Source organism: Lissotriton vulgaris, chromosome 4_1 (assembly GCF_964263255.1).
Source record: "Lissotriton vulgaris chromosome 4_1, aLisVul1.2, whole genome shotgun sequence".
Lineage (NCBI taxonomy): Eukaryota > Metazoa > Chordata > Amphibia > Caudata > Salamandridae > Lissotriton > Lissotriton vulgaris.
In genome coordinates, this window is record NC_141691.1 from 1,868,735,887 (window position 1) to 1,868,756,233 (window position 20,347).

The window sequence follows — 20,347 nt, forward strand, 5'->3', positions numbered from 1 at the left end:
TTAACCTCTGGACTACAAATTGAGGAAAATCTTAAAAATGATATATTCAAAAATGCTTTGGGAGTACAACATCTAATAGGACAATCCCTCTACAGCACATCTTAGGTTCACATACCACAGGACATGAGAGGTTGATTAGACTAAACCATAGGGCTCTGGCTTAACTGGGCCAACCAAAAAGAACACAATTCAATAGAGACCATAAGAATTACCACCAGGACAACCAATTCCCCAAAGTCTTTGCACCCAAAGATCAATCAAAAATTATTTGACTATTCTCAGCATCTTCAAACTGCATATGACACCTTCTACTCTTGGACGAACTTAAAGTGAAGTATGGTGGTGGGACACAAAACTCCTGAATTAATAAGTGATTAAACACTTAATGCAACATAAAAGGCCTGTTGAAACCAATGAAAGAAGGATGACTAATTAGTAGGGAAATAATTAGTCTACAAAGTGGGCATTCAGGTTCCGGAAGCTACAGACGCCTACAGCAACCATTGAAAAAGGCACAATGGAGTTGCATTGGGTGGAAATGTGAGGGTGAGGATGGGAAACTAGTTGAAAATTGACTAGTTCTGTCTGTGACCAACACATGATTCCAATCCACTCCTCTTGGACTCCTCCCAAAATTCTTTCCATTGAAGAACCTTTGCAGCTTTCTTTTGGGATTGGTTGGGTGTCCCCTTCAGTTCCCACTATTTCCCGGTCTTCATGCCCTGTCAGATGTTCCTCTCAATAGAGCATTTTATATTTCACAAGAATATTTCATTAGCATAGCTCAACAAACAAACATTGCCAAACCTTGCTGTTTTTATGTATTTCCTTGAGACCGCTCATGCATTGTGTTTTGAAGGAAAGGGGATTGACTCCGTGCCATGTAGAAGCTCTACAGTCGTGCAGGTTTTCTGGTCCAGGCAGTGTCAAGTCCTATTATAACTCCCCAGGGTTTTGGTCGCCTTGTGCTGTCACATGCTGTTAAGTGTTTAGCAGCTTTTTCCGCCACGTTACATTTTACTCATATCAGGATTCACAGAAGTAGCTTGTATTGATTGTGTGATGTGTGGTCCAGCCAACAATACATTGAGCGTTACCCTCTATGAGAACCAGGTTGCATGGCTTTCTGATCTTCATTCTTATAGGACCCAAGTCTACCCAAGTCTCTGTTCCTAGTCTGTTGTCATTGACTGTGTGTTTGGTCATTGTTCATCTAACTACACTCTTTATATTGTCAGTGGGTTTCCTTCACGGTTCTAGCTCCTGCTTAATGCTCTGAAACATTTAACTGTGTGTTTGTTCATTGTTTCTTTTCCCCATTGTGTTACATAGAGTTGTTCAACTTGTGTTAGCCACGAGGCAGCTTCTTGGTTTTTACTCGTTGCGCCTTCTTGGCTTCCAGCTGGTAGGCAGTGTTGTCACTTAGATAAGCCCTGAAATTACTGTTCCATATTTCAAAGTCCATCAGAAAGCGGCATCAGCCATGTTCTGCTCCACAAGTGTAGTTGGGGCAAAAACTGTGCATCTGTCACGACTGATGACACTGATCCTCACCCCCAACTCTCATGCCCCAGGGCCGGACCTTGAAGGGAATTCTCCATCACTCACACCGGATCGGAGTACGGGCATGATGAATGTATGAATGTACAGTGTAGTGTATGAATGTACAGTGTTCCATAGATTAAAATGCTTAGATACTCACATACCAGCGCTTCGGTGTACACCTTAGTAAGAGATGTGGTCAGTCATATACATAAGAGTGATTTATGATTTTTGGCTCACTTTCACCATTCCATAAGTTCTGCACTTCCTTATAAGGACATTCCTATAACACTTGCGCCATAGTGTGATTGAGCCACTGTGAAAAAGATGGGATTCCTAAAGCAATTTAGGAGTTGAATTGGTAGTAATAAGAATTCAGCCAAAAGCTCGCTTTGATGATATTTCGAGTCGCAGAATATGATTGTTTATTAATTAGGACTGCAAGCTTGCAAACCTCCCAGAAACTACAGTCTGGGCTTCCAAGAGAGTCACACTTTAAGCTGCATTGGGCGGGTAGGGGCCATGGTTTCAGGATAACCATTGTATATGCAAATCATTCCCATGTAAATAAATTGTATGTACATTCCGTTCATAAGGATATCTTAAATATCTGGCACGGATTCAGCCCTTCTGGAGCTCTAGGTGATACTGTCATGGAGGGCGGTGCCGCTGTACTGATACGTGTCGCGATGACCCGGAAGTGCTGCGCTCACAGATGACTTGCAAATGCGTTTATCAGAGCGTTACTAGCTAGGAGCAGCGCCTTGACCCTTGTCTTCCTCCTTTCTTGCAGGAAGGGGCTGTTCTCCGGACTGCACCTCAAGAAGAAGAAGAACAAAGGTGACAAGGGAGTTACCATAGCAAACAAAGGCGCGCTAGGTAAGGCCTACAAAGTACACACCACTGCCGGCAAATGGAACAAGGGCGAGGTGGGTTGGTGCTCGCCTCTCGGGTCATAAATATCTCCTTTGCATTTGTTGTCCTCGAGGTCACACGTCAAGCACTAGGTATCTTGCAACGTAAAAATAGAACGTATCAAAGTGAGCAAGCACTGCAGACATGCCCGCTTTGTGATAGTCCTATGTGAATATATTGCCTGTGAAAACAAATCTTGCTTTGGTTGCGTAAGCTCAAAAGTAGTGCTACTATACTGCTACCATTTCTAAGCACTGTAAAAACCAGATATTACTACTACCCAATTTATGGTACTGGAACTCGGAAAGGTGGAAAGAGTAATATTCCTTACAGGGAAGCAAGCACACAACCTCCAGAACGCTTCATTTGTCAGCAGTGAAAGTTCACCTCACTAAGCCATCCTCCCGCTGTGTTCTCATAGGCACAAATACCCTTGGAACCCTCCCATTGCATCCATCCCTCCACCCGACTCGTACCTTGAGGTCAAAAAGATCATCCTTTTCCATATAGAGTTGAAGACTTGGTACAGGACATACCTAGGCAGGATTGGATAGAAAAAACAAGTAAATATTCTTATAGGCTAAAAAATGAATTATAAGTCAATGTATTTGCATTCAAATGTGTGTGCTAAGATGAGGAGCTGTAAGAGACTTTACTGTTTTTTCAGGCAGGTTAACTTACACATTTGAGTAAGTTTTTTTGGGTATTCACAAATGACAAATTGAATTTTGCTAATAGTAATTTTACAACTGTGGAGACTCCGCACTCGTGGTGGAGACGCTGCACATAAAAACATAGGCCCCTCCTGTTGGTTTATGTGCAGGGTTCGCCCCGCCAACTGCGGCGTTTCGGCAGTTATAAAATTAGTATCATTAAAATTAAACTCGTAGTTGTGAATGCCACAAAAACAGCAGACCTCCACAAAAGTTTAAGTTTACCTTTATGAGTCAGGCCCTTTGCATATTCCATCATCATCTGTCAATGGGTCCAGTATAATGTATAGAGCACACTGCCCACAGGGCCAACTTTAGCGCTGGTGGCACCTGGGGCAACAATGTTTGTTGGTGCCCCCCCATGAACCCCTCCACCACAGATTCCCTCTCTATCACCCTTTAACAGTGCTCCTCCAGTCTCCATAACCACTCTCTCTCTCAGATGCATAAAGTTAGTTTTATAGTGCCACTCCCACCAGTGCAGGGTCTCAGAGTACTTTACATCATACGTGTGTAAATCAGTGTATAGGAAATGCTACATAAGACAGAGGACTACAAGGGCTAGGGGGTCACGTGTCAACCACAGTGGTAGGCAGTATAGTTTAAGAGTGGCTGGTCTGGGGTAGCACAAACTCACATTTAAAATGTAACACCATGGTTGAGGGTTCCCTTAACCCCTTGGCTGCGGGGCACATTCCCCTGCTGTGCTGGGGGGAGGAGGGGCACGCACAGCGCGCCAGTGCTCACGACGAGCTCAGCTCGTCATGAGCCATGGTTCTCGTGTGCTCACGACAAGCTGAGCTCGTCACGACCACGCCGGTTTAATGGAACGCTCAGCACAGCAGGGGAATTAGCCCCGCGTGTGAGCGTTCCAATGGTCATGACGAGCTCAACTCGTCATGAGCACACAGGAACTGTGGCTCATGACGAGCTGAGCAACGTCATGAGCATGGGAGGGGTTAAATGATAAGAATTGTTTCTACCCAAATGAACCCTTTTTGCTATATTAGGATAATGAAAAACTGGTAAAAAATCATAATGCTCTAATCTATACTTTGCAGTTTGCATTCAGCTCTTTGATGAGAGTTAATAGCTCACTGTTCTGTACTAAGATTTTAACTTATAAACTACGACAACAAAAGCATCTCTACGACAAAAGCAATAATCCACCAAGTTATTTACATTATATAGAATTCTGTGATCTGCATGGTACACATTCTTTGCAGCAGCCATATTAACCCTTTGCACTATCTTATGATGAGTCAAAACGTCCACTAGACAAACCAGCGATGTCAACCCAGGAAGCATGTTCATCCACAGAGTCATTTTGACATTTGCATTGTTGCCAGAAAATAGTAACAGCTGGAGGATAGGAACGTGGCAGCAGATGCTTTTAAAACCATAATATACTTGCTAACTCTGCACCGCCACCCAATAGGCAGCATCCGGTGCAGTGGCACCGATCACACTGCCCAGATGGATGCCATGATGCACCTTTAAATGGGTGAAGCCTGCGCACAAGAGGTGAAGTGCCCCTTATTACGATTAATTCCCTACCCCCAGCACAGCACAAAGTCATGCCTGAACTAGGGCAGAGCATTAGTGGAAGGTGGACCAAATGGTTGAAGCAGCTGGTCTGTATTTCACTTTGCAGGAGGTAATGTGGCCCACCTATCAAAAGGGGGTTTGAGTGACTGCACCCACCTCTAGGAGGATTTCTGAGGGGTTCTTGAGACCTCGTTTCACTCTTTTCAAGGGTCAAGGGTCGCCCCCTCCCCCCCGTCCCGCTCAGCCGATGCACTGACTGTGCACCAACCCTTTGTGGTGCACATTCAATGATCCACCGTGACAGGTCCTTTGTATCTGCACCCAGATCTACAACACCTCTAATGTCTGTAGGCGCCTCTAAAGGAAACATTCATTGTTGTTAGAGTTCTTGAAAAGTTTGTGTTCTGATAGTAACTCATAGCTGTGTCCTGGTGTTAGGGACACTGAAATTGATGGCATTACCACAGGCATGTTAGATGTTTTTGGAGTACCTGAGTCAAAAAAATCATGGGAACCACGTCATGAGCACCTGTTTATAAATAAATTAAACATCTATGCAGCTATAATACCTTATACCATCTAGTACTTGAAGTCATGTTAACTGCCATGAATAAACACTGGAGGCTTGCTTCCCAGAAGAGAAATACACATTTTATAAAGTGGAGGCGCTGTACAGCTTCACATTTCTGCAATCCATATATGTATTTTTATGTAAGCAGTAGTACACTACAAGGTAATCTCAGTGGCTCTCCAAATAACTACACATTAAATGTTCAATCCGTCAGTGTTCAGACCTCCCCTCTTCTAGTAGAAGAATTGATTCTGTACTTTTTGTGTAAGGAAATACTGAGTCATTAGTTAAGTCAAAACCATGTCTGGTGTCGAATTTCACAAATCTCTGCTGTTGGACCAGGTTTCACAACCAACTTTGGTGGAGGTAGAAAACTACTCGGGGGCGGGGGGGGGGGGGGGGGGGGGGGTTGGGAGAGAAGAATTCTGATGCTGTTCACATTTGGCTTCTTCCACATCATGCTGCATTATCAGTCAAATATTCCCATGTGAGATGTCAGAGTTTGCACTGAGGATTTGAATACAACTATTTACATGTTATTACTTTGGCACTAAGTATTAGATATCTGGAGAAGCTATCCCAAGAGAGTGACACACAGTAAGAAGTTGCTGTTTTTCTATGGGACTTCCTTCTGCACTGCTGGCATCTGTGAGCACTGTAATAAACAGAGGACCATGACATCTGTTTTCAAGGTAGGAGCTGCTGCAGGCATCCCATGGGCGTGCCACTGGAAGGCTAAACATTAACGTTTGCTCAACAGTGGATAATTGGTGATAGTGGGCCCTACTTAGAGTTTGATGGCAGGATACTATTAGCGCAGTATTTGTTCCCTCCTCCATATTCCTAGTGCATTTAATCCTGTGGCACTTGTAATACAACCGGGCAGGACTCTTCCGCGTTTTGGAGGAGTAGCCTTTAGGACAAACTCTAAATGAGGCCCTATATTATTAACACCACTGCCACAATGGATTGTCTCTTGGAACAGGTCCTCCTTATTTGTTCTTCAGTTTGAACCTAGTTATGCAGAATCGCGATGACAATACAGGATGCAACCAATCAGATGTACGTCAGTACAACGCGATCATTTTGATCGCAGTACTTTACAACGCGGTTTTCACAACGCAAGTCGTTACAACGACTTGCATTGGAGGGCGCTGAATTGTGGATTAATTTAATTTTCTATTCCAAATCCAACCCACGTAACAGTAGGAAAGGTGTTGGAATAGAAAATCAAACTATTCCTTAAGCAAGAGCGCCATCCAGCGAAAGTCGTAGTAATGACTTGCGTTGTAATGGCTACGTCGTAAAGGTCGCGCGGTGTGAACACCGCGTTGTAAATGATGTTTCCCCAACCAATCCATTTTGCATTAATTGTCTTTGATCACATCTGATTTAGTTAGTTCTCAGTGTGTATGTGTTGGTTCTTTCTGTTTAACTACAGATGCAAATGTAGTATGAAAGAAAGGTAATTAATGTCATATTGTGTTTACAGAATGTAATTGTTTTTTATAATTTAAAAAAGATTGACAACTTTATATATAAATGAAAAAAATTACTGTTTAAAATATTTGTATTTCTTTCCTCACATATACCTTGTGCCTTGTTTATGGGTTGTTATTCTTTATTCATTTCTATTTCCAGATTGTATAAACTACTAGAAACTATTTAAGAGTTGCCCTAGGCTTTTGCATATTGAATCATTTTCCCTGCTCTAGGTTATTATTATTATTAAAAATTTTTATAAAGCGCGTAGTCACCCGGAGGTATCCCAGCGCTAAGATCTCTACACCTGCGGGTCAGTGGGCAAACAAAAGCCGGGGGGAGGCGGGGGGGAAGGTCAGAGTTCAGGGAGGGCAAAGTTTTAGGGGGAAAGATGAGTTTTCAACCGCTTCCTGAATCGTAAGTAGTTTGGTTCTATTCTTAGGTCGTGGGGGGAGTGCGTTCCAGAGGCGTGCGGTGTGGACCAAAAAACGTCTTCCACCCGAGCGTGCCTTCTTGAATCTGGGGATGATGATAAGAGACTCCTTATCTGATCGGAGGGATCTTGAAGCTTTATAAGGTCTGATAAATTTTCTTAGAATAGGGGGGCCTTGATTTTGAAGCAGTTTGTGGGCCAGGCAGAGGGCTTTGAACTTCACTCGCTCCCTCACTGGGAGCCAGTGAAGGAGCTTCAAGGCTGGTTTGGCTGAAGCTCTGGCAGGAGTGTTAGTGAGGATCCGGGCAGCTATAGGTACTCATATTATTTTGCAGGGGGTCTCTCCTCTCTACAGTACATGATGGAACTACATGTTTCCAAGAGAGGCACATCAAATACTAAAAATAATGATTTGTACATTTTACCTGCTGATACTCCTTTTGAAGTTCACAGCTACAAGCTGACACTTATTGCTGCTAGAGCCAAGCAAATAATTTATTAAGTTCGAGAACTCAAACTAATTTTGACCCACAATTAAGGTTTACCAATGACAATGTCTTGCAATTTTTCCCTTTCAGAAAAGGTGTCCTAAATTGAAGAGCTTTTAAAATTTGTTAAAAGTATTATTGTTAATTATGTCTATGAACCAACAATGCTTTGAGTTGGTAGGTAAGTTGAAGTTGTTTAGAAGTTTTATTTTTTTAAAGAAAAAATGATCATTAGTTAAAACGTTGTTGAGAATTTGTTTGAAAACAATAAATACTTTCAAAGTGCTAGTAAAAAAGCACTAGAGTGTACCGGATGTGATTCAATTGTTTCATTTCAGTTTCCATCCCCTCAGTCCTACGGCTACATCTTATCATGTATTGAGACATTTGTAGTTGTAGGTGGAAAGCTACATACAGGACAGCTAGTAGCAAGTGTTTGATTAGTTATAATGAGAGTGAAGCATTTGTTTTCAGAAAATTTTACTAAGTAAACTGAGGGTAACGCTTTTAAAGTAAAATGTTTATATTGACTAGATTTCAGTGGGAGATAGCTGTAACTTTGTTTTTAACAGTGTGTGACGGGTAGCGCCTGAATTATACGCGCTAGAGAATCAATCACTTTAAAGACTTTGTCAGCGCTCCTAAGCGCTCTGTGTGCCTTCCCCCCTTCCCTGCCTCTGGACCGTCCTCGGCCGAGTATCGACGCCGAGGGCTGGGATTCCGGTTAGTGGCGGCCATATTGGGTGTGGGCCAGGCGGGTGACGCGCTCTAGCAGCGCTTTAAAAACACGAGAGTGAGCCTGCCCCGGGATAACCATCAGAAGCCTTTTCTCCCCTCCTGAGGCGAAAGCCGGGAGGTCTTTCTCTGTCACTTTGTCCATTTTAGCATTTACTTTGCATTTTCAATTTGCGTGATACGCTGTGCTTGATTAATAAGCGCCCGAGATTTTAGCTATAACTTTGTTTTTAACAGTGTGTGACGGGTAGCGCCTGAATTATACGCGCTAGAGAATCAATCACTTTAAAGACTTTGTCAGCGTTCCTAAGCGCTCTGTGTGCCTTCCCCCCTTCCCTGCCTCCGGACCGCCCTCGGCCGAGTATCGACGCCAAGGGCTGGGATTCCGGTTAGTGGCGGCCATATTGGGTGTGGGCCAGGCGGGTGACGCGCTCTAGCAGCGCTTTAAAAAGAACAGTCAAGACTCCGTGCAGCGGACGCGAACGCGCCGGACCTGCACCGGAGTCGTGCCAGAGTCCTGCCCGTCTGCGCCCATCAGCATCTCGGAGGCGGTCGGAGCGGCGGGCGGGGTTGGTCCTACGAGTATACTTTCTCCTGTCACCATCATGGTATGCTATACGTCACTGTTGCTCTGGTCTTTGCGAAAGGCTTCATGTGCCTGTTATAAAGTTTTCCCAGGTCGCTATAAGGGTAAGAGGAAATGTCCGGGCAGTGGTTGGTCTCCAGGCAATGCCCCGGCCACTATACCGCTCAGGGAGGCGGACAGTGTGAAGCATCTCTGCCTCCTCTTAAACACCAGATCAGTTCGCAGACATGCCCAGGAGATCTTTGATCTCCTCGCCACTGAAAAGCCGTTATGCCTGATGCTGACAGAGACATGGTTAGGAGAGTCGTCTAATCCCGACATCGCCACAGCAATCCCCCAGAATATAACATCTTTAGGCAAGATAGATCGGAAGGGAGGGGTGGGGGTGTGGCACTCGTGGTGAATAAATCCGCCGCGTGCTCTATTATTCCGATGGATGCCATTACAGGGTCTGAATCCCTTGCCTTCTCTATAACACTGGTGCCTCAACAATCCTCGAAAAGGGCTTTAGTCTATAGGCCCCCTGGTCCGGCCGGATCCTTCTTTGATGAGCTCCAGTCGGCTATGTCGGCGTTGGTCCTGAGAGCGGAACACTGTGTATTGGCCGGGGATTTTAATTTCCATATGGATGAGGGATCGGACCCTGACACGATCAAATTGATTGACATCACGGCCCCCCTAGGCCTTATCCCCTACCTCTCTGGACCAACACATGACAAAGGCCATACCTTGGATCAGGTCTTCTCCACGTCCCCTATAGAGGTGACGGCACTTTTGCCGGTGCTCTGGTCAGATCATCGGCTGGCCAATTTTTTATGTGCCGGGCACAAAGAAACCAACGAGTACTGCTCTCAGGCAGCAGGGACTAGCACCTAGGGCTTATCACCGGGTGACTCCGGAGATGCTGGCTCAGGCATCTCTGGACCATCCCTGCCCTTTTACGTGTGATCTGGATAAGGATTTAGAGTCTCTGCAGACGCGGCTGACGGATAGGTTTAACGATTTAGCCCCTGTGATATCCCCCCGTTCAACATCTAAACGGGTTTCTGCCCCTTGGTTCACTGAAGCGCTGTCGATCTCTCGAAGGCAGTGCAAGGTGACTGAAAGGGCTTGGCGCTCACAGTACGATCCGATCGCCAGGCTTGCCTATAGGACAACGGTTAAGGCCTACCACCGGGATATCCTCCTGGAGAAAAAAGGTTATTTTTCTAGGAGGATTGAGGCTGCATCTAATTCCTGTAAGGAGATTTTCACGATTGTCAGGGAATTTACGGCTCCACGATCTAATTCGACTCAGGCCGCCCCTTCCGAGTCATGGGTTTCTGTCCTTGCCAATTTTTTTACTACCAAGATAAAGTTGATCCAGGACTTTTTTCCTTTGAGGGTAGCCAAAGTTTCTCCCACCCTCGAGGATGGGCCACTTCCTTCAGCCCCTTCGGGTCCAGTCTTGGCAGACTTTCCGTCATTTTCAGTATCTTCGTCATTGGCACTTATGGCCAATCCTAAATCCGGGTCGCCTCTCGACCCATGCCCGGCCAAATTTCTGGCGAAAATGGCGCAAGTCGTAAATCCGTTGGCAAACCCACTTCTGAATCTTTCCTTGAGTCGGGGGGTGGTCCCGCAAGCTTGGAAGCAGGCGATGGTCATTCCTCTCCTTAAGAAGCCTGGTCTCGACCCTGAGGCTTTGGCCAACTATAGGCCCATCTCTCTCCTTCCTGCACTGGTTAAGATCTTGGAGAAGCATGTGCATATTGTGCTTTCCAATTTTCTGGAATCCCACAATCTGTTACACTCCTCTCAATCCGGTTTCCGCCCCAATTTAAGCACCGAGACAGCGCTTTTGGAGGTGTCTGAAGCCATTAAAGAGGCGCTGGATTCGGGAGGCAAAGCTATGCTTGTCATGCTTGATTTGTCGGCGGCCTTTGACACCATCCCCCACGAGGGTCTCCTCGCCAGACTTCATGAGATCGGTCAGAGGGGCACGGTGCTCAGCTGGTTTAGATCGTTTTTGGCTGGCCGTCGACAAACGGTCTGGGCCTCACCTAGCTCTGCCGTGATGTCGCCTTTCGGAGTCGGAGTCCCACAGGGCTCCGTGTTGAGCCCGACTCTCTTTAACATCTTTATGACCGCTCTGGCAGCATTGGTGGAGTCTTTTGGGGCCCAGATCGTATCTTATGACGACGACACCTAGCTCCTCTTTAAGTGCGGGAAAGGAGAAGATTTTGATGGAGAGAGTATCCGTGAGTGCCTTGGCGCTGTTTTCAAATGGTTCCAGCTTAACAGCCTCAAGTGCAACTCAGAGAAATCTGAGGTACTCTTCTTCGGCTGCCCATCTGACCCAGACTGGCAAGAATGGTGGCCTGCTAATATGTTCCCTCCAGGGTGCTCGTCCCAGCTAGCAAAGAATTTGGGAATCAAGATTGATAATGGGCTGACGCTAAGATCTCAGATCCTTGCTCTTACTGGAACTTGTTTCGGCCTCCTCAGGATGCTCCGGAAGTTTCTCCCTCTGCTCTCAGAAGATCATAGGAAGACTACTGTGCAGGCCTTAATTGGTTCAAGATTGGACTATTCCAACGTACTATATCTTGGCCTGCCGGAGTATCTCCTGCAACGTCTGCAGGTGGTTCAGAAAACGGCCGCGCGGGCCATTTCTGGCCTTCACAGGCGAGCCAGAGCCTCTGGCCTTTTGCAGTCCCTCCACTGGCTGCCTATCCAGAAGCGGATAGTGTTTAAGGCCTTGACCTTGGCTCACAAGGCTCTTTATGCCTCGGGAGCTAAATATCTCCAAAGGATGCTTGCCTTTTACCATCCAGCCCGATCTCTGAGATCTGAATCATTGTTCCTTGCTGTGGTTCCTCGAGTAAAAAAGTCCCGCATTGGAGGTCGCTCTTTTAGGTTGCGGGCACCACAGCTTTGGAATACTTTGCCCTTGGCATTACGCAGCACATCTAATTTATTGACCTTTAGGAAGGGCCTCAAAACATGGCTCTTTGCCCTTTAGTGCGCTCTTTTTTTTCGATTGCTGAGTATGTTTTTTCTCTTACTGCTCTGTTTTTATTTCATTGTGTTGTGTTTGTTCTTCTCTGGCTGTCAATAAAAGCGCCGGGACACTCTTTTGGAGTAGCCGAGCGCTATAAAAGACTAATTTAACATAACATAACATAACAAAAAGAAGGCTGCTAAAGGCTCACCTGGGGGTTATAAATGAAAAACCATTTGTTGAAGATGACTACTCAGCCATGCCAACCGGATGTTAACACCTCAAAACTATATTATTAAATGGCAGTCTGGATGTGACCCTAAAAAAGGTGCATCTTCATTGCAAATAGGTAATCTCTGCTAATTAGAAAATGTTTTAGATGCTTAATTGAGACGAAGTAGCCTTCACTGTCCATTTGTTTCTTCTTTCGGGTCGCTCCTGATCAATGTTCACCCTTGTGAAAGGTTTTTCAGAACTTACACCCTGATTATGATGGCGGTTGGACTTTTGTCCGACCGCCATCCTGTCGGGAACGGGACAGCCCGACCATCTGATAGCAGTCCCAATATCGTGATTATGATGTGACCACCTTGAAGACGGTCGCAATGTGTATTCTTTGTATTGCGGCATGTGTGCGGGCTGCAGCACATGCCGCAATACAAAGAAGGCACATCTGACGTATCCCTGCAGTATGTGGCAGGCACCATAGGTTTCCCCAGGGCCCATATCGGAGGTCCAGGGAGGATGGTAGGCTCTCTACAGGCTACCGAGTCTCTTTCTGCCTGCCTTTTCTTGGCGGATTAACCGCCATGAAACGGCCGGTAGAAAGGGACATTGTTATCCCTATGTCCTTAGCAGGCACCGCCACTGTAGTAGGGATTGCACTCCCTCCGACGCATGAACGGGCTCCTTGAGCCCGTCCGATGCGTGGTGGTCGGTCTTTCCAACCGCCAACCATCTGCCCGCCATCATAATGTGGCAGGCAGAACTACAGGGTCCGATGGAGGTGGGACCGCCACGGACGGCTTGATGGTGGCCACCGGCATCGTAATCAGGCCCACAGATTCAAATACATATAATAATAAGTAATTCCTCCACATCAGAATTAGGCCAGGGGCCGTTTTTTTTTTCAGGCAAAATACATCTGTAGAAATGTTCTTTACATGTTTTTGAATGAGCTATGGCATAATTTTGAGTCAGGGTCTGGTGATAATTCTTCAGAATCTGAATCACTTCCTAAATGTAATTCTTCCATGCATTTAATAGTTTCCCTTATTACCTTATATGTGGTGTTACTCCACATGATGCATTGCATAAGTATTTATGCAGGTAATTTGCTAATTCATTTCATTCCAATAACAGACTTTATTTGAAGGAGTAGTTGAATGCGTAACATAATTCATCAGCCTGACAAAACTTTGCATTGTGTGCATATAGTTGTCCAAAAAAGAATTCAAAATCAATCGAACTCTCGCAGAGATTTAATGTAGCACAGATATGCTTCCCAGGTAGGGCCACTCAAATTATATGATTGTGAGGCACATGCACTTTCCACACAATCCTTGCCATCTAATCTTCACCACAATATGCAGGTTCTAACATATATGTCTTTGTAGCTCAAACAGGGTGAATGTTACTAAACCACAATATGTGGTGCCACGCTGTTGCAAATCCTTTGCAAAGGTTACATGGTCACCTTTCAGTCGCCAATTGCTGTTCTCACGTGTAAACTAACAAGGTGATATCTTTACCACACTGTGCTCATGTGTTAAAATAACACAATAGCTAATGAATCCTGCTTCAGAATGGGCCACAATATGCAGCATCATTTTCCTTATCTTGTGTACAACGTTTAGTCCCAGTGGAGACATACTTTCTGCAATCCTACTTATAGATGGCTATTGCGCCACCTCAACAGTCCTTGCTATCAAGGCGTGCCACATAGAACGGGATACATTAAGTGGAACAATACAAATATCTCCAACACAGTGCAGAAAGGCTATAGAGTTGGCTATCATGGGACTCCAAACCATACAAAGGATACGTACAACGCGCAAAAACAACCGACGCAACACATTAAACAGGGCTGCTCACATACATCCTGCATAGCTCAGTCATACCATAGACTGAGCTGTCAAGAATGACAGCTCTGTTCACTTGTATAGATATCAGTTTCAATCACATGCTGTTCTCACCAGAGGCAAGGGGCATGTAACTAACCTACACATCAGGCTAGAAATCAGTAAAGCCTTCTTGCCACAATTCCCATCAAGCAAGTTGCACCGCAGAGTGGTACATGTGAACAAGAAGAATGTTAGCATATCATCACAGGCTCTTTCAGCAACAGAAATAATGGAATGGAATGGACGATACTAAAAGTTCATGCTTAAAAAGCATTATGAATAATAGCACATTATATACCAAATAGGTGCTTATAATATACCATAACTTAAATGGTAATATTCCTGTAGTAAGTTCAAACCTAAATCTGTCAAAGTTACTCCCATAAATATCTTCCACCCCAAAACCAGGTGGTATAATCTCTTTCCTCTCTCAATTAAAGTTCCTTAAATTCTGCTGAACACGTTTACTGGGCTAGTATTGTGAGGTGTGGAGTCTGCACATGCATAGCCATGTAACTACATTAAGTCGGTATTGCAGATAGGTAACCCATGAAAGCAATGACAAGTGATATTGGAATTTCCTCATGTCATGGTATTTTATCTAGATCGTAGACTGCAACTTGGACAGTTTTAAAATGTCTTGTTACTTACTGGTAATCTTCATTACCTCCATTAGTGTCCTCCTCGTCCCAGTCCTAACACAATGAGGCAGTCCTGCCTCCAACCAGCCAATCAAAATGCTTCAAGACGAAAAAGCCAAAGGTCACATAAACCCCTCCCGCCCACTGCCATGCCTGTTATCAACAAGTACCAGACACAAACACAGCGGGAGGGAGGTAGGGAGGGAAGAGGACTAGGACAAGGAGGACCCTAATGAAGGTAATGAAGATTACCAGTAAGTAACACGACATTACCCCCTCATGGGTCCTCCTCGTCCCAGTACTAACACAGTGAGGAACTCAAAAGCAGAGAACCAGGAAGAAAAAACACAGGACACCAGGGATCCATGCAAAAGGTACAAACTTTAATTGAACAAAGATTAATAAACAGCAGCATTCAAAACGCCAACAGCAAAACTGTCAACAGAGGCATGTAAAACATCAAGTCGATAATACCAAACAAACGTGTGATGGGACTGCCAACCCTGCCGCCTCAGCCCAGGAAGCAGACACAGAATGTGTTGAACGACCCTGCACCTGAGACGGTGGAGACAGACCCACAGACTTATAGGACTGGCAGACCCATAGACTGATCGTAGAAGTAGAAACCTTCTTCCCTTTAGTCACACCGTCAAAGGAGACAAATAGGGCAGGAGAAAGCCGAAACCCCAGTGAACGCTTGAGTTAATTCTGAAGAGCCCTGCGAAAATCCAAAGAAGAAAGAGCAATGGAATCCCCCTCCGTAGGTAAATCAGGAAGGATCACCTCCTGCTGCAAATGGAACCTGGAGGAAACCTTAGGCAGGAAAGCCGGGTTAAGCTGCAAACCAACCTTATCCTTCAGGAACTGCAAATAAGGGAAGGAAACAAGCAAGACATCCAACTCACCCAACTGCCAAGTGGAGGTGATAAGCAACAGAAAAGCCACCTTAGCGGACAACCACAACAAGTCCACCTCCAACAAGGGGTCAAAAGGAGGCAACTGCATACCCCGCAGAACAGTAGACAAATCCCAAGACTGCACAATCACAGGAAAGACCGGAATATGAAGCCGAAAGCTCCAAAGAAACCGACTCACCAAAGGGGGAACAACCTCCAAGGAAGCCCCCGGACCACGACAAGCATGAACCGCAGATCATTGAGCAGGCAATGTAGAAGGGAAAAGGCCCTCAAAAAAACATCCTGGAGAAAGGCCAGCACAGAAGCAGGATCCCCAAGCACAGGATCCACACCATGCGAAGAACACCAAGAGACAAAAGAGCCTCAATGTCGACCATAGCACTTAAGCGTCGAAGGCAGACATGACAACTGGATGTCACTGGCCACCACAGAAGAACAGCCCAAAGACTCCAACGTCAGCCACTCAAGAGCCAGGCCATGAGTTGCAAGCGACGAAGACAAGGCAGAGAGAGGAGTGGATACTGAAGTGGAGCTGGAACCAAGACATGCCGGACAAACCTGTCCCCCGCCAGCCGCAACAGGAGAGGAAACCAAAGGCAGCAAAGTCAAAAGGAAGCAATCAACAGGACCGACACTCTCTCCCTTCGAATCTCATGTACCACCCCCGGGAGGAGAGGAATACGAGGGAGGGCATACAAAAGGCCCAAAGGCCAGGGAATCAAAGAGCATCCACCGCCCAAGCCTCAGGGCACACCACCTCTGAACAAAACCTGGGGAGAAGAGCGTTGTGTGGAGAGGCAAAGAGATCAATCCAGGGAGTCGTGAACCGAAGACAAAGGTCCTGGAACAGAGGAACAGAGAGATGGTACAAAACAGAGGATGGAAGGTTGCGGCTCAAAGCGTCCCACACACACACAGAGCCCCACACACAAACAGAGCCCCACACAGAGCCCCACACACACAGAGCCCCACACACACACACAGAGCCCCACACACACACACACACAGCCCCACATACACACACACAGCCCTCCCCCACACACACAGAGCCCCACACACACACACACAGAGCCCCACACACACACAGAGCCACCCACCCACACACAGAGCCACCCACCCACACACAGTCACCCACCCACACAGCCAGTTTTCACTAGAGGAGGTGCGTTCCCTCTTTGATGCTAAAGGCCACTTGCAGCCTCTTCCCTTTACTGGGGTGAGAGGCAGGGAGCTTCCATTATGATAATGGAAACTTAAAAAAATGACATAAGTCAAAATACATGTGTTCATACAGGTGAAAAATAAAGTCGGTAGTAGGCATGTGTGATAAAACGCAGATATTCCTTTACCATTGGTGAGAAGCTGAGGTAAGACTTTCTACAGATTATTTGTTAGCTGGGGATGAGGAGGAGGGAAAAGCAAATTATGTGAAGACTACATTAGCCTGACAGATGTGTCATATGTGCAGAATAACTGGTTGTGTTTTACTATCTATAAAATTAGCCATTGTGTGATAGAAGGACTGGTCATTGTAATAACTGTCCCTACCACATGCATTATGCAAATCACCATACATACCTTAATGCATAGATGCTGAGGACTGGCTCTGCATTATTCATAAGGGTAATAAGCATCATAAATGGTTCTGTAATGGCTATCTGGAGCAGAAGAACACAATGACAAGAAGAATACTGGACCGTGCGGTCGAAGCTAAGGGGAATGAGAAACGGTCCACTTCGAGACATTTTCTGCAAACCTGAGACCCCTGCACCCTCACAGATAGTGGCCTAAAAAGAGAGAGTTTGGAGCAGCACTCTAGGAATGTCTCCTAACAGGTCACCCACAGACAGCCTGACTAATGACAAAATCTAATAAAAATGCACACAGGATAAGTAGCCCAAGGGACCATCCACATAACGACTTTGCACCCTAAACAACAAAAGCTAAAAATACGCTCATGGCCAGGGTCATCACCATAAGACCCCCCCCCACACACACAGACCAAACTAACATTCCAAAGATGCAATCTAAGCATCCAATAAGAGTCCAAGGTTGTGCAATCTATCAACACAAAGGACAATCCCACAGGTATAGTTTAACGCCTACGCCTTAGGTAAACTTGGATTATTGTTAGGTCATTATCAATTTTAGAATATATAGAAATATTCACTGAATAAATACAGTCAAAGGTCAGTTAAGGTTCAGCAAACACGTACAAAAACAAAACTGAAATGCACCAGTTAACTCTGCATAATGCACGTCTGTGTCTGTGGTATGTGTTGCGCACAGTGGAATCAATCAATACCACGACTGTGTCTTTACTACAGTATCACTCAGCTCGGCTCATCTGGTGTCACTTCTCCAGGAACCCTTCTGTTTCCTTTCACACCAGTGCCTGGTGCGTCAGCACAGCGCCCCACTCTTGTGTTTCACAAAGCACACGAAAGACCTTACTACGACAGAACCTACCCACCCAGCACTTCTCAGCAGAGGTGCAATAATTTAACTTGCAGAGCACCAGCACTTGAGAGAAGCACGCAAGTACACTAGGCAATGAGCAAAATTGCTGAATACCCACTTTTGAACACTAGATACGTTTCCCACTGCGCTCTCATCAAGGGGTGCACGAACTCCCCCGCATCTAGGCGCTAGTCTAAGATCGAGCATGCAGGGGCTTCGCTCTGATTTGGAAAGGCGCACGTGGCGGATGCATGCACGGTGGGAGCACAGAACGAGCAGGGTATGAAGGGGATACATATAAATAGTAGCGGGCGGGGGAGTGTGTGGGGGCGGAAAAGAAGGAAGCACCGAGCCCTGGAATAACGAAGGAAGGCACAGAAACCATGAAGGGCGAGTGCACCAGGAGACGTGAAGGCAGGCGCTAGCCGCGTAACAAAACCGAACCCGGAAATAGAGGTGCAGGGACGCAAATTCAGAAGGTGGCATATATAATAGTGGGGAACTAGAACCTAGATATGGACAACATTTCGGACACCTAGAAATGGGGGCACAGAGATGTTGAAGGTATTTATTGTCTGGTGGCTCTGGAAGGGGTGCAGGATATCTGGGACATTAACCACACCTGCAGTCAGCGGGAAGGAGGTGGGGGCAGTGTGCCCAGCATGTAGGGTTGGATTGTATTTTTCGGGGTTCACAGGCCCGGCTACAATGGGCTCTTACTCTGCTTGTTCTTTACGGGGTGGGGCTACCCTGCGGGGTCACCAGCTCCGTGGAAATGCCACTGGGCTCGGAGTCTGCCTGTTCATGGTGGTTTGGGGGAGGTGTCAGGGTTTAATCCATTGTTGCAGGAAGTGGACATTGTTCAGGGTTCGGGGGCAGAGGGTCGCAGCGGTCTCAGTGGCTATTACCTCCGGGCTGCTCTGCCCTCGGTGGCCCCGGCGGCTTTTCTGCTCTCCGGCCCCGGGTGCAACGCTCAGGCCCGGGCTCAGCTCCGCGGCGTTTGGCAGATGGAACGCTCAGAGCCTTGGCCGTTCCCCCACAGAACGCTCCGTGCTCCTAGACCCGGTGGGCGGATACATCCGGCCCCCGGGCGGAAGGGATCCCACAATAGAACGCGGGGCTCCGCTGTGTTCAACGGACAGAACGCCCGGGCTCGCGATGCTCGCTTCTTATTCCTTGAGAGTGAGGGATGTTTTGCGGATAACAATGAACCTTACCCGCTCCGAGGGGGCGCTTGCCTGGGGCACAGACTCCACAGCAAAGATTCCTTACAAATATGTGTTGACCTACGAGGGCTGCTCTCTTGGCGGTGCATTGTTTTTCTGTGCTATCAAAGTTTGCTTGTTGAGTCTGGCTTCAAGAGGTGCATCGGCTTAAGGTGTCGGCTGTCACGGAAACAAAGAGACTGCGAGCTGGTCACCGGCTGTCGGCCACTGCATTTGCGCGGTACCTACAAGGGCGCAAAATGCCTCGTGCGGTGTGTCTCCAGGGAGGGAACAAAAGATGAACGGAGGGAGAAAGGAAGAGAAAAAAACACAGGAGAAAGGAAAAAGCAACAAGGAGGGAAGGGATAATGGAAAGAATCACAGACAAGGGATCGTTACCTGACGCTGCAGGAAAATGGCGGCCGCAACTCCGAACATTTCGGAATCGGGGGCGTGTTTTGGCGTTCTGAGTGAAGGATGACGTCACAGGTGGAAAGAATGCCAAAAACACGCCCCTGAATCCGAAAGAGACGGGGCTTGTTTGGAGTGACGCCTCTCTCCTCCAATGGCTGGCCTCCGTTTAGGAAACCAACCAATGGAGGAGAGATGGAGGAGAGAGGCGGGTACAAGCCCCGTACTCAAAGACATTACATCTCTGACCGGAGACTGCGCAAGCTCAGCCTTTAGGTCCTCGACCTAAACAGGTATGGCGGTGAGTGGAGGGGTTTATGTGGCCTTTGACTTTTTTGTTTTGAAGCGTTTTGTTGGCTGGTAGGAGACAGGACTGCCTCACTGTGTTAGGCCCGGTACACAGACAAAATATTGAGTTTTAAATTTCGATATACAATTATATCGAAGTTTAAATATCGATGGGACAAAATATCGAAGGTAAGTAATATCGACAGTCTTAATATCGATATTAGTATGATATCAGTAATATCGAAGTTTTAAATATCGATGTCAATAATATCGATATAAATAACTTTGATGTTACTAATATCAATT

General features: G+C 46.3%; 1 protein-coding gene across 1 annotated transcript in view; it reads left to right on the plus strand.

The window, feature by feature from the left end:
- Positions 1-20,347, plus strand: part of FER1L6 (fer-1 like family member 6) — a 755,805-nt gene that overhangs the window by 333,857 nt on the left and 401,601 nt on the right. The window contains exon 2 of the mRNA XM_086966191.1: positions 2,336-2,421. Coding sequence (XP_086822317.1) covers positions 2,336-2,421 — 86 coding nt within the window. The remainder of the gene's footprint in view (positions 1-2,335; positions 2,422-20,347) is intronic.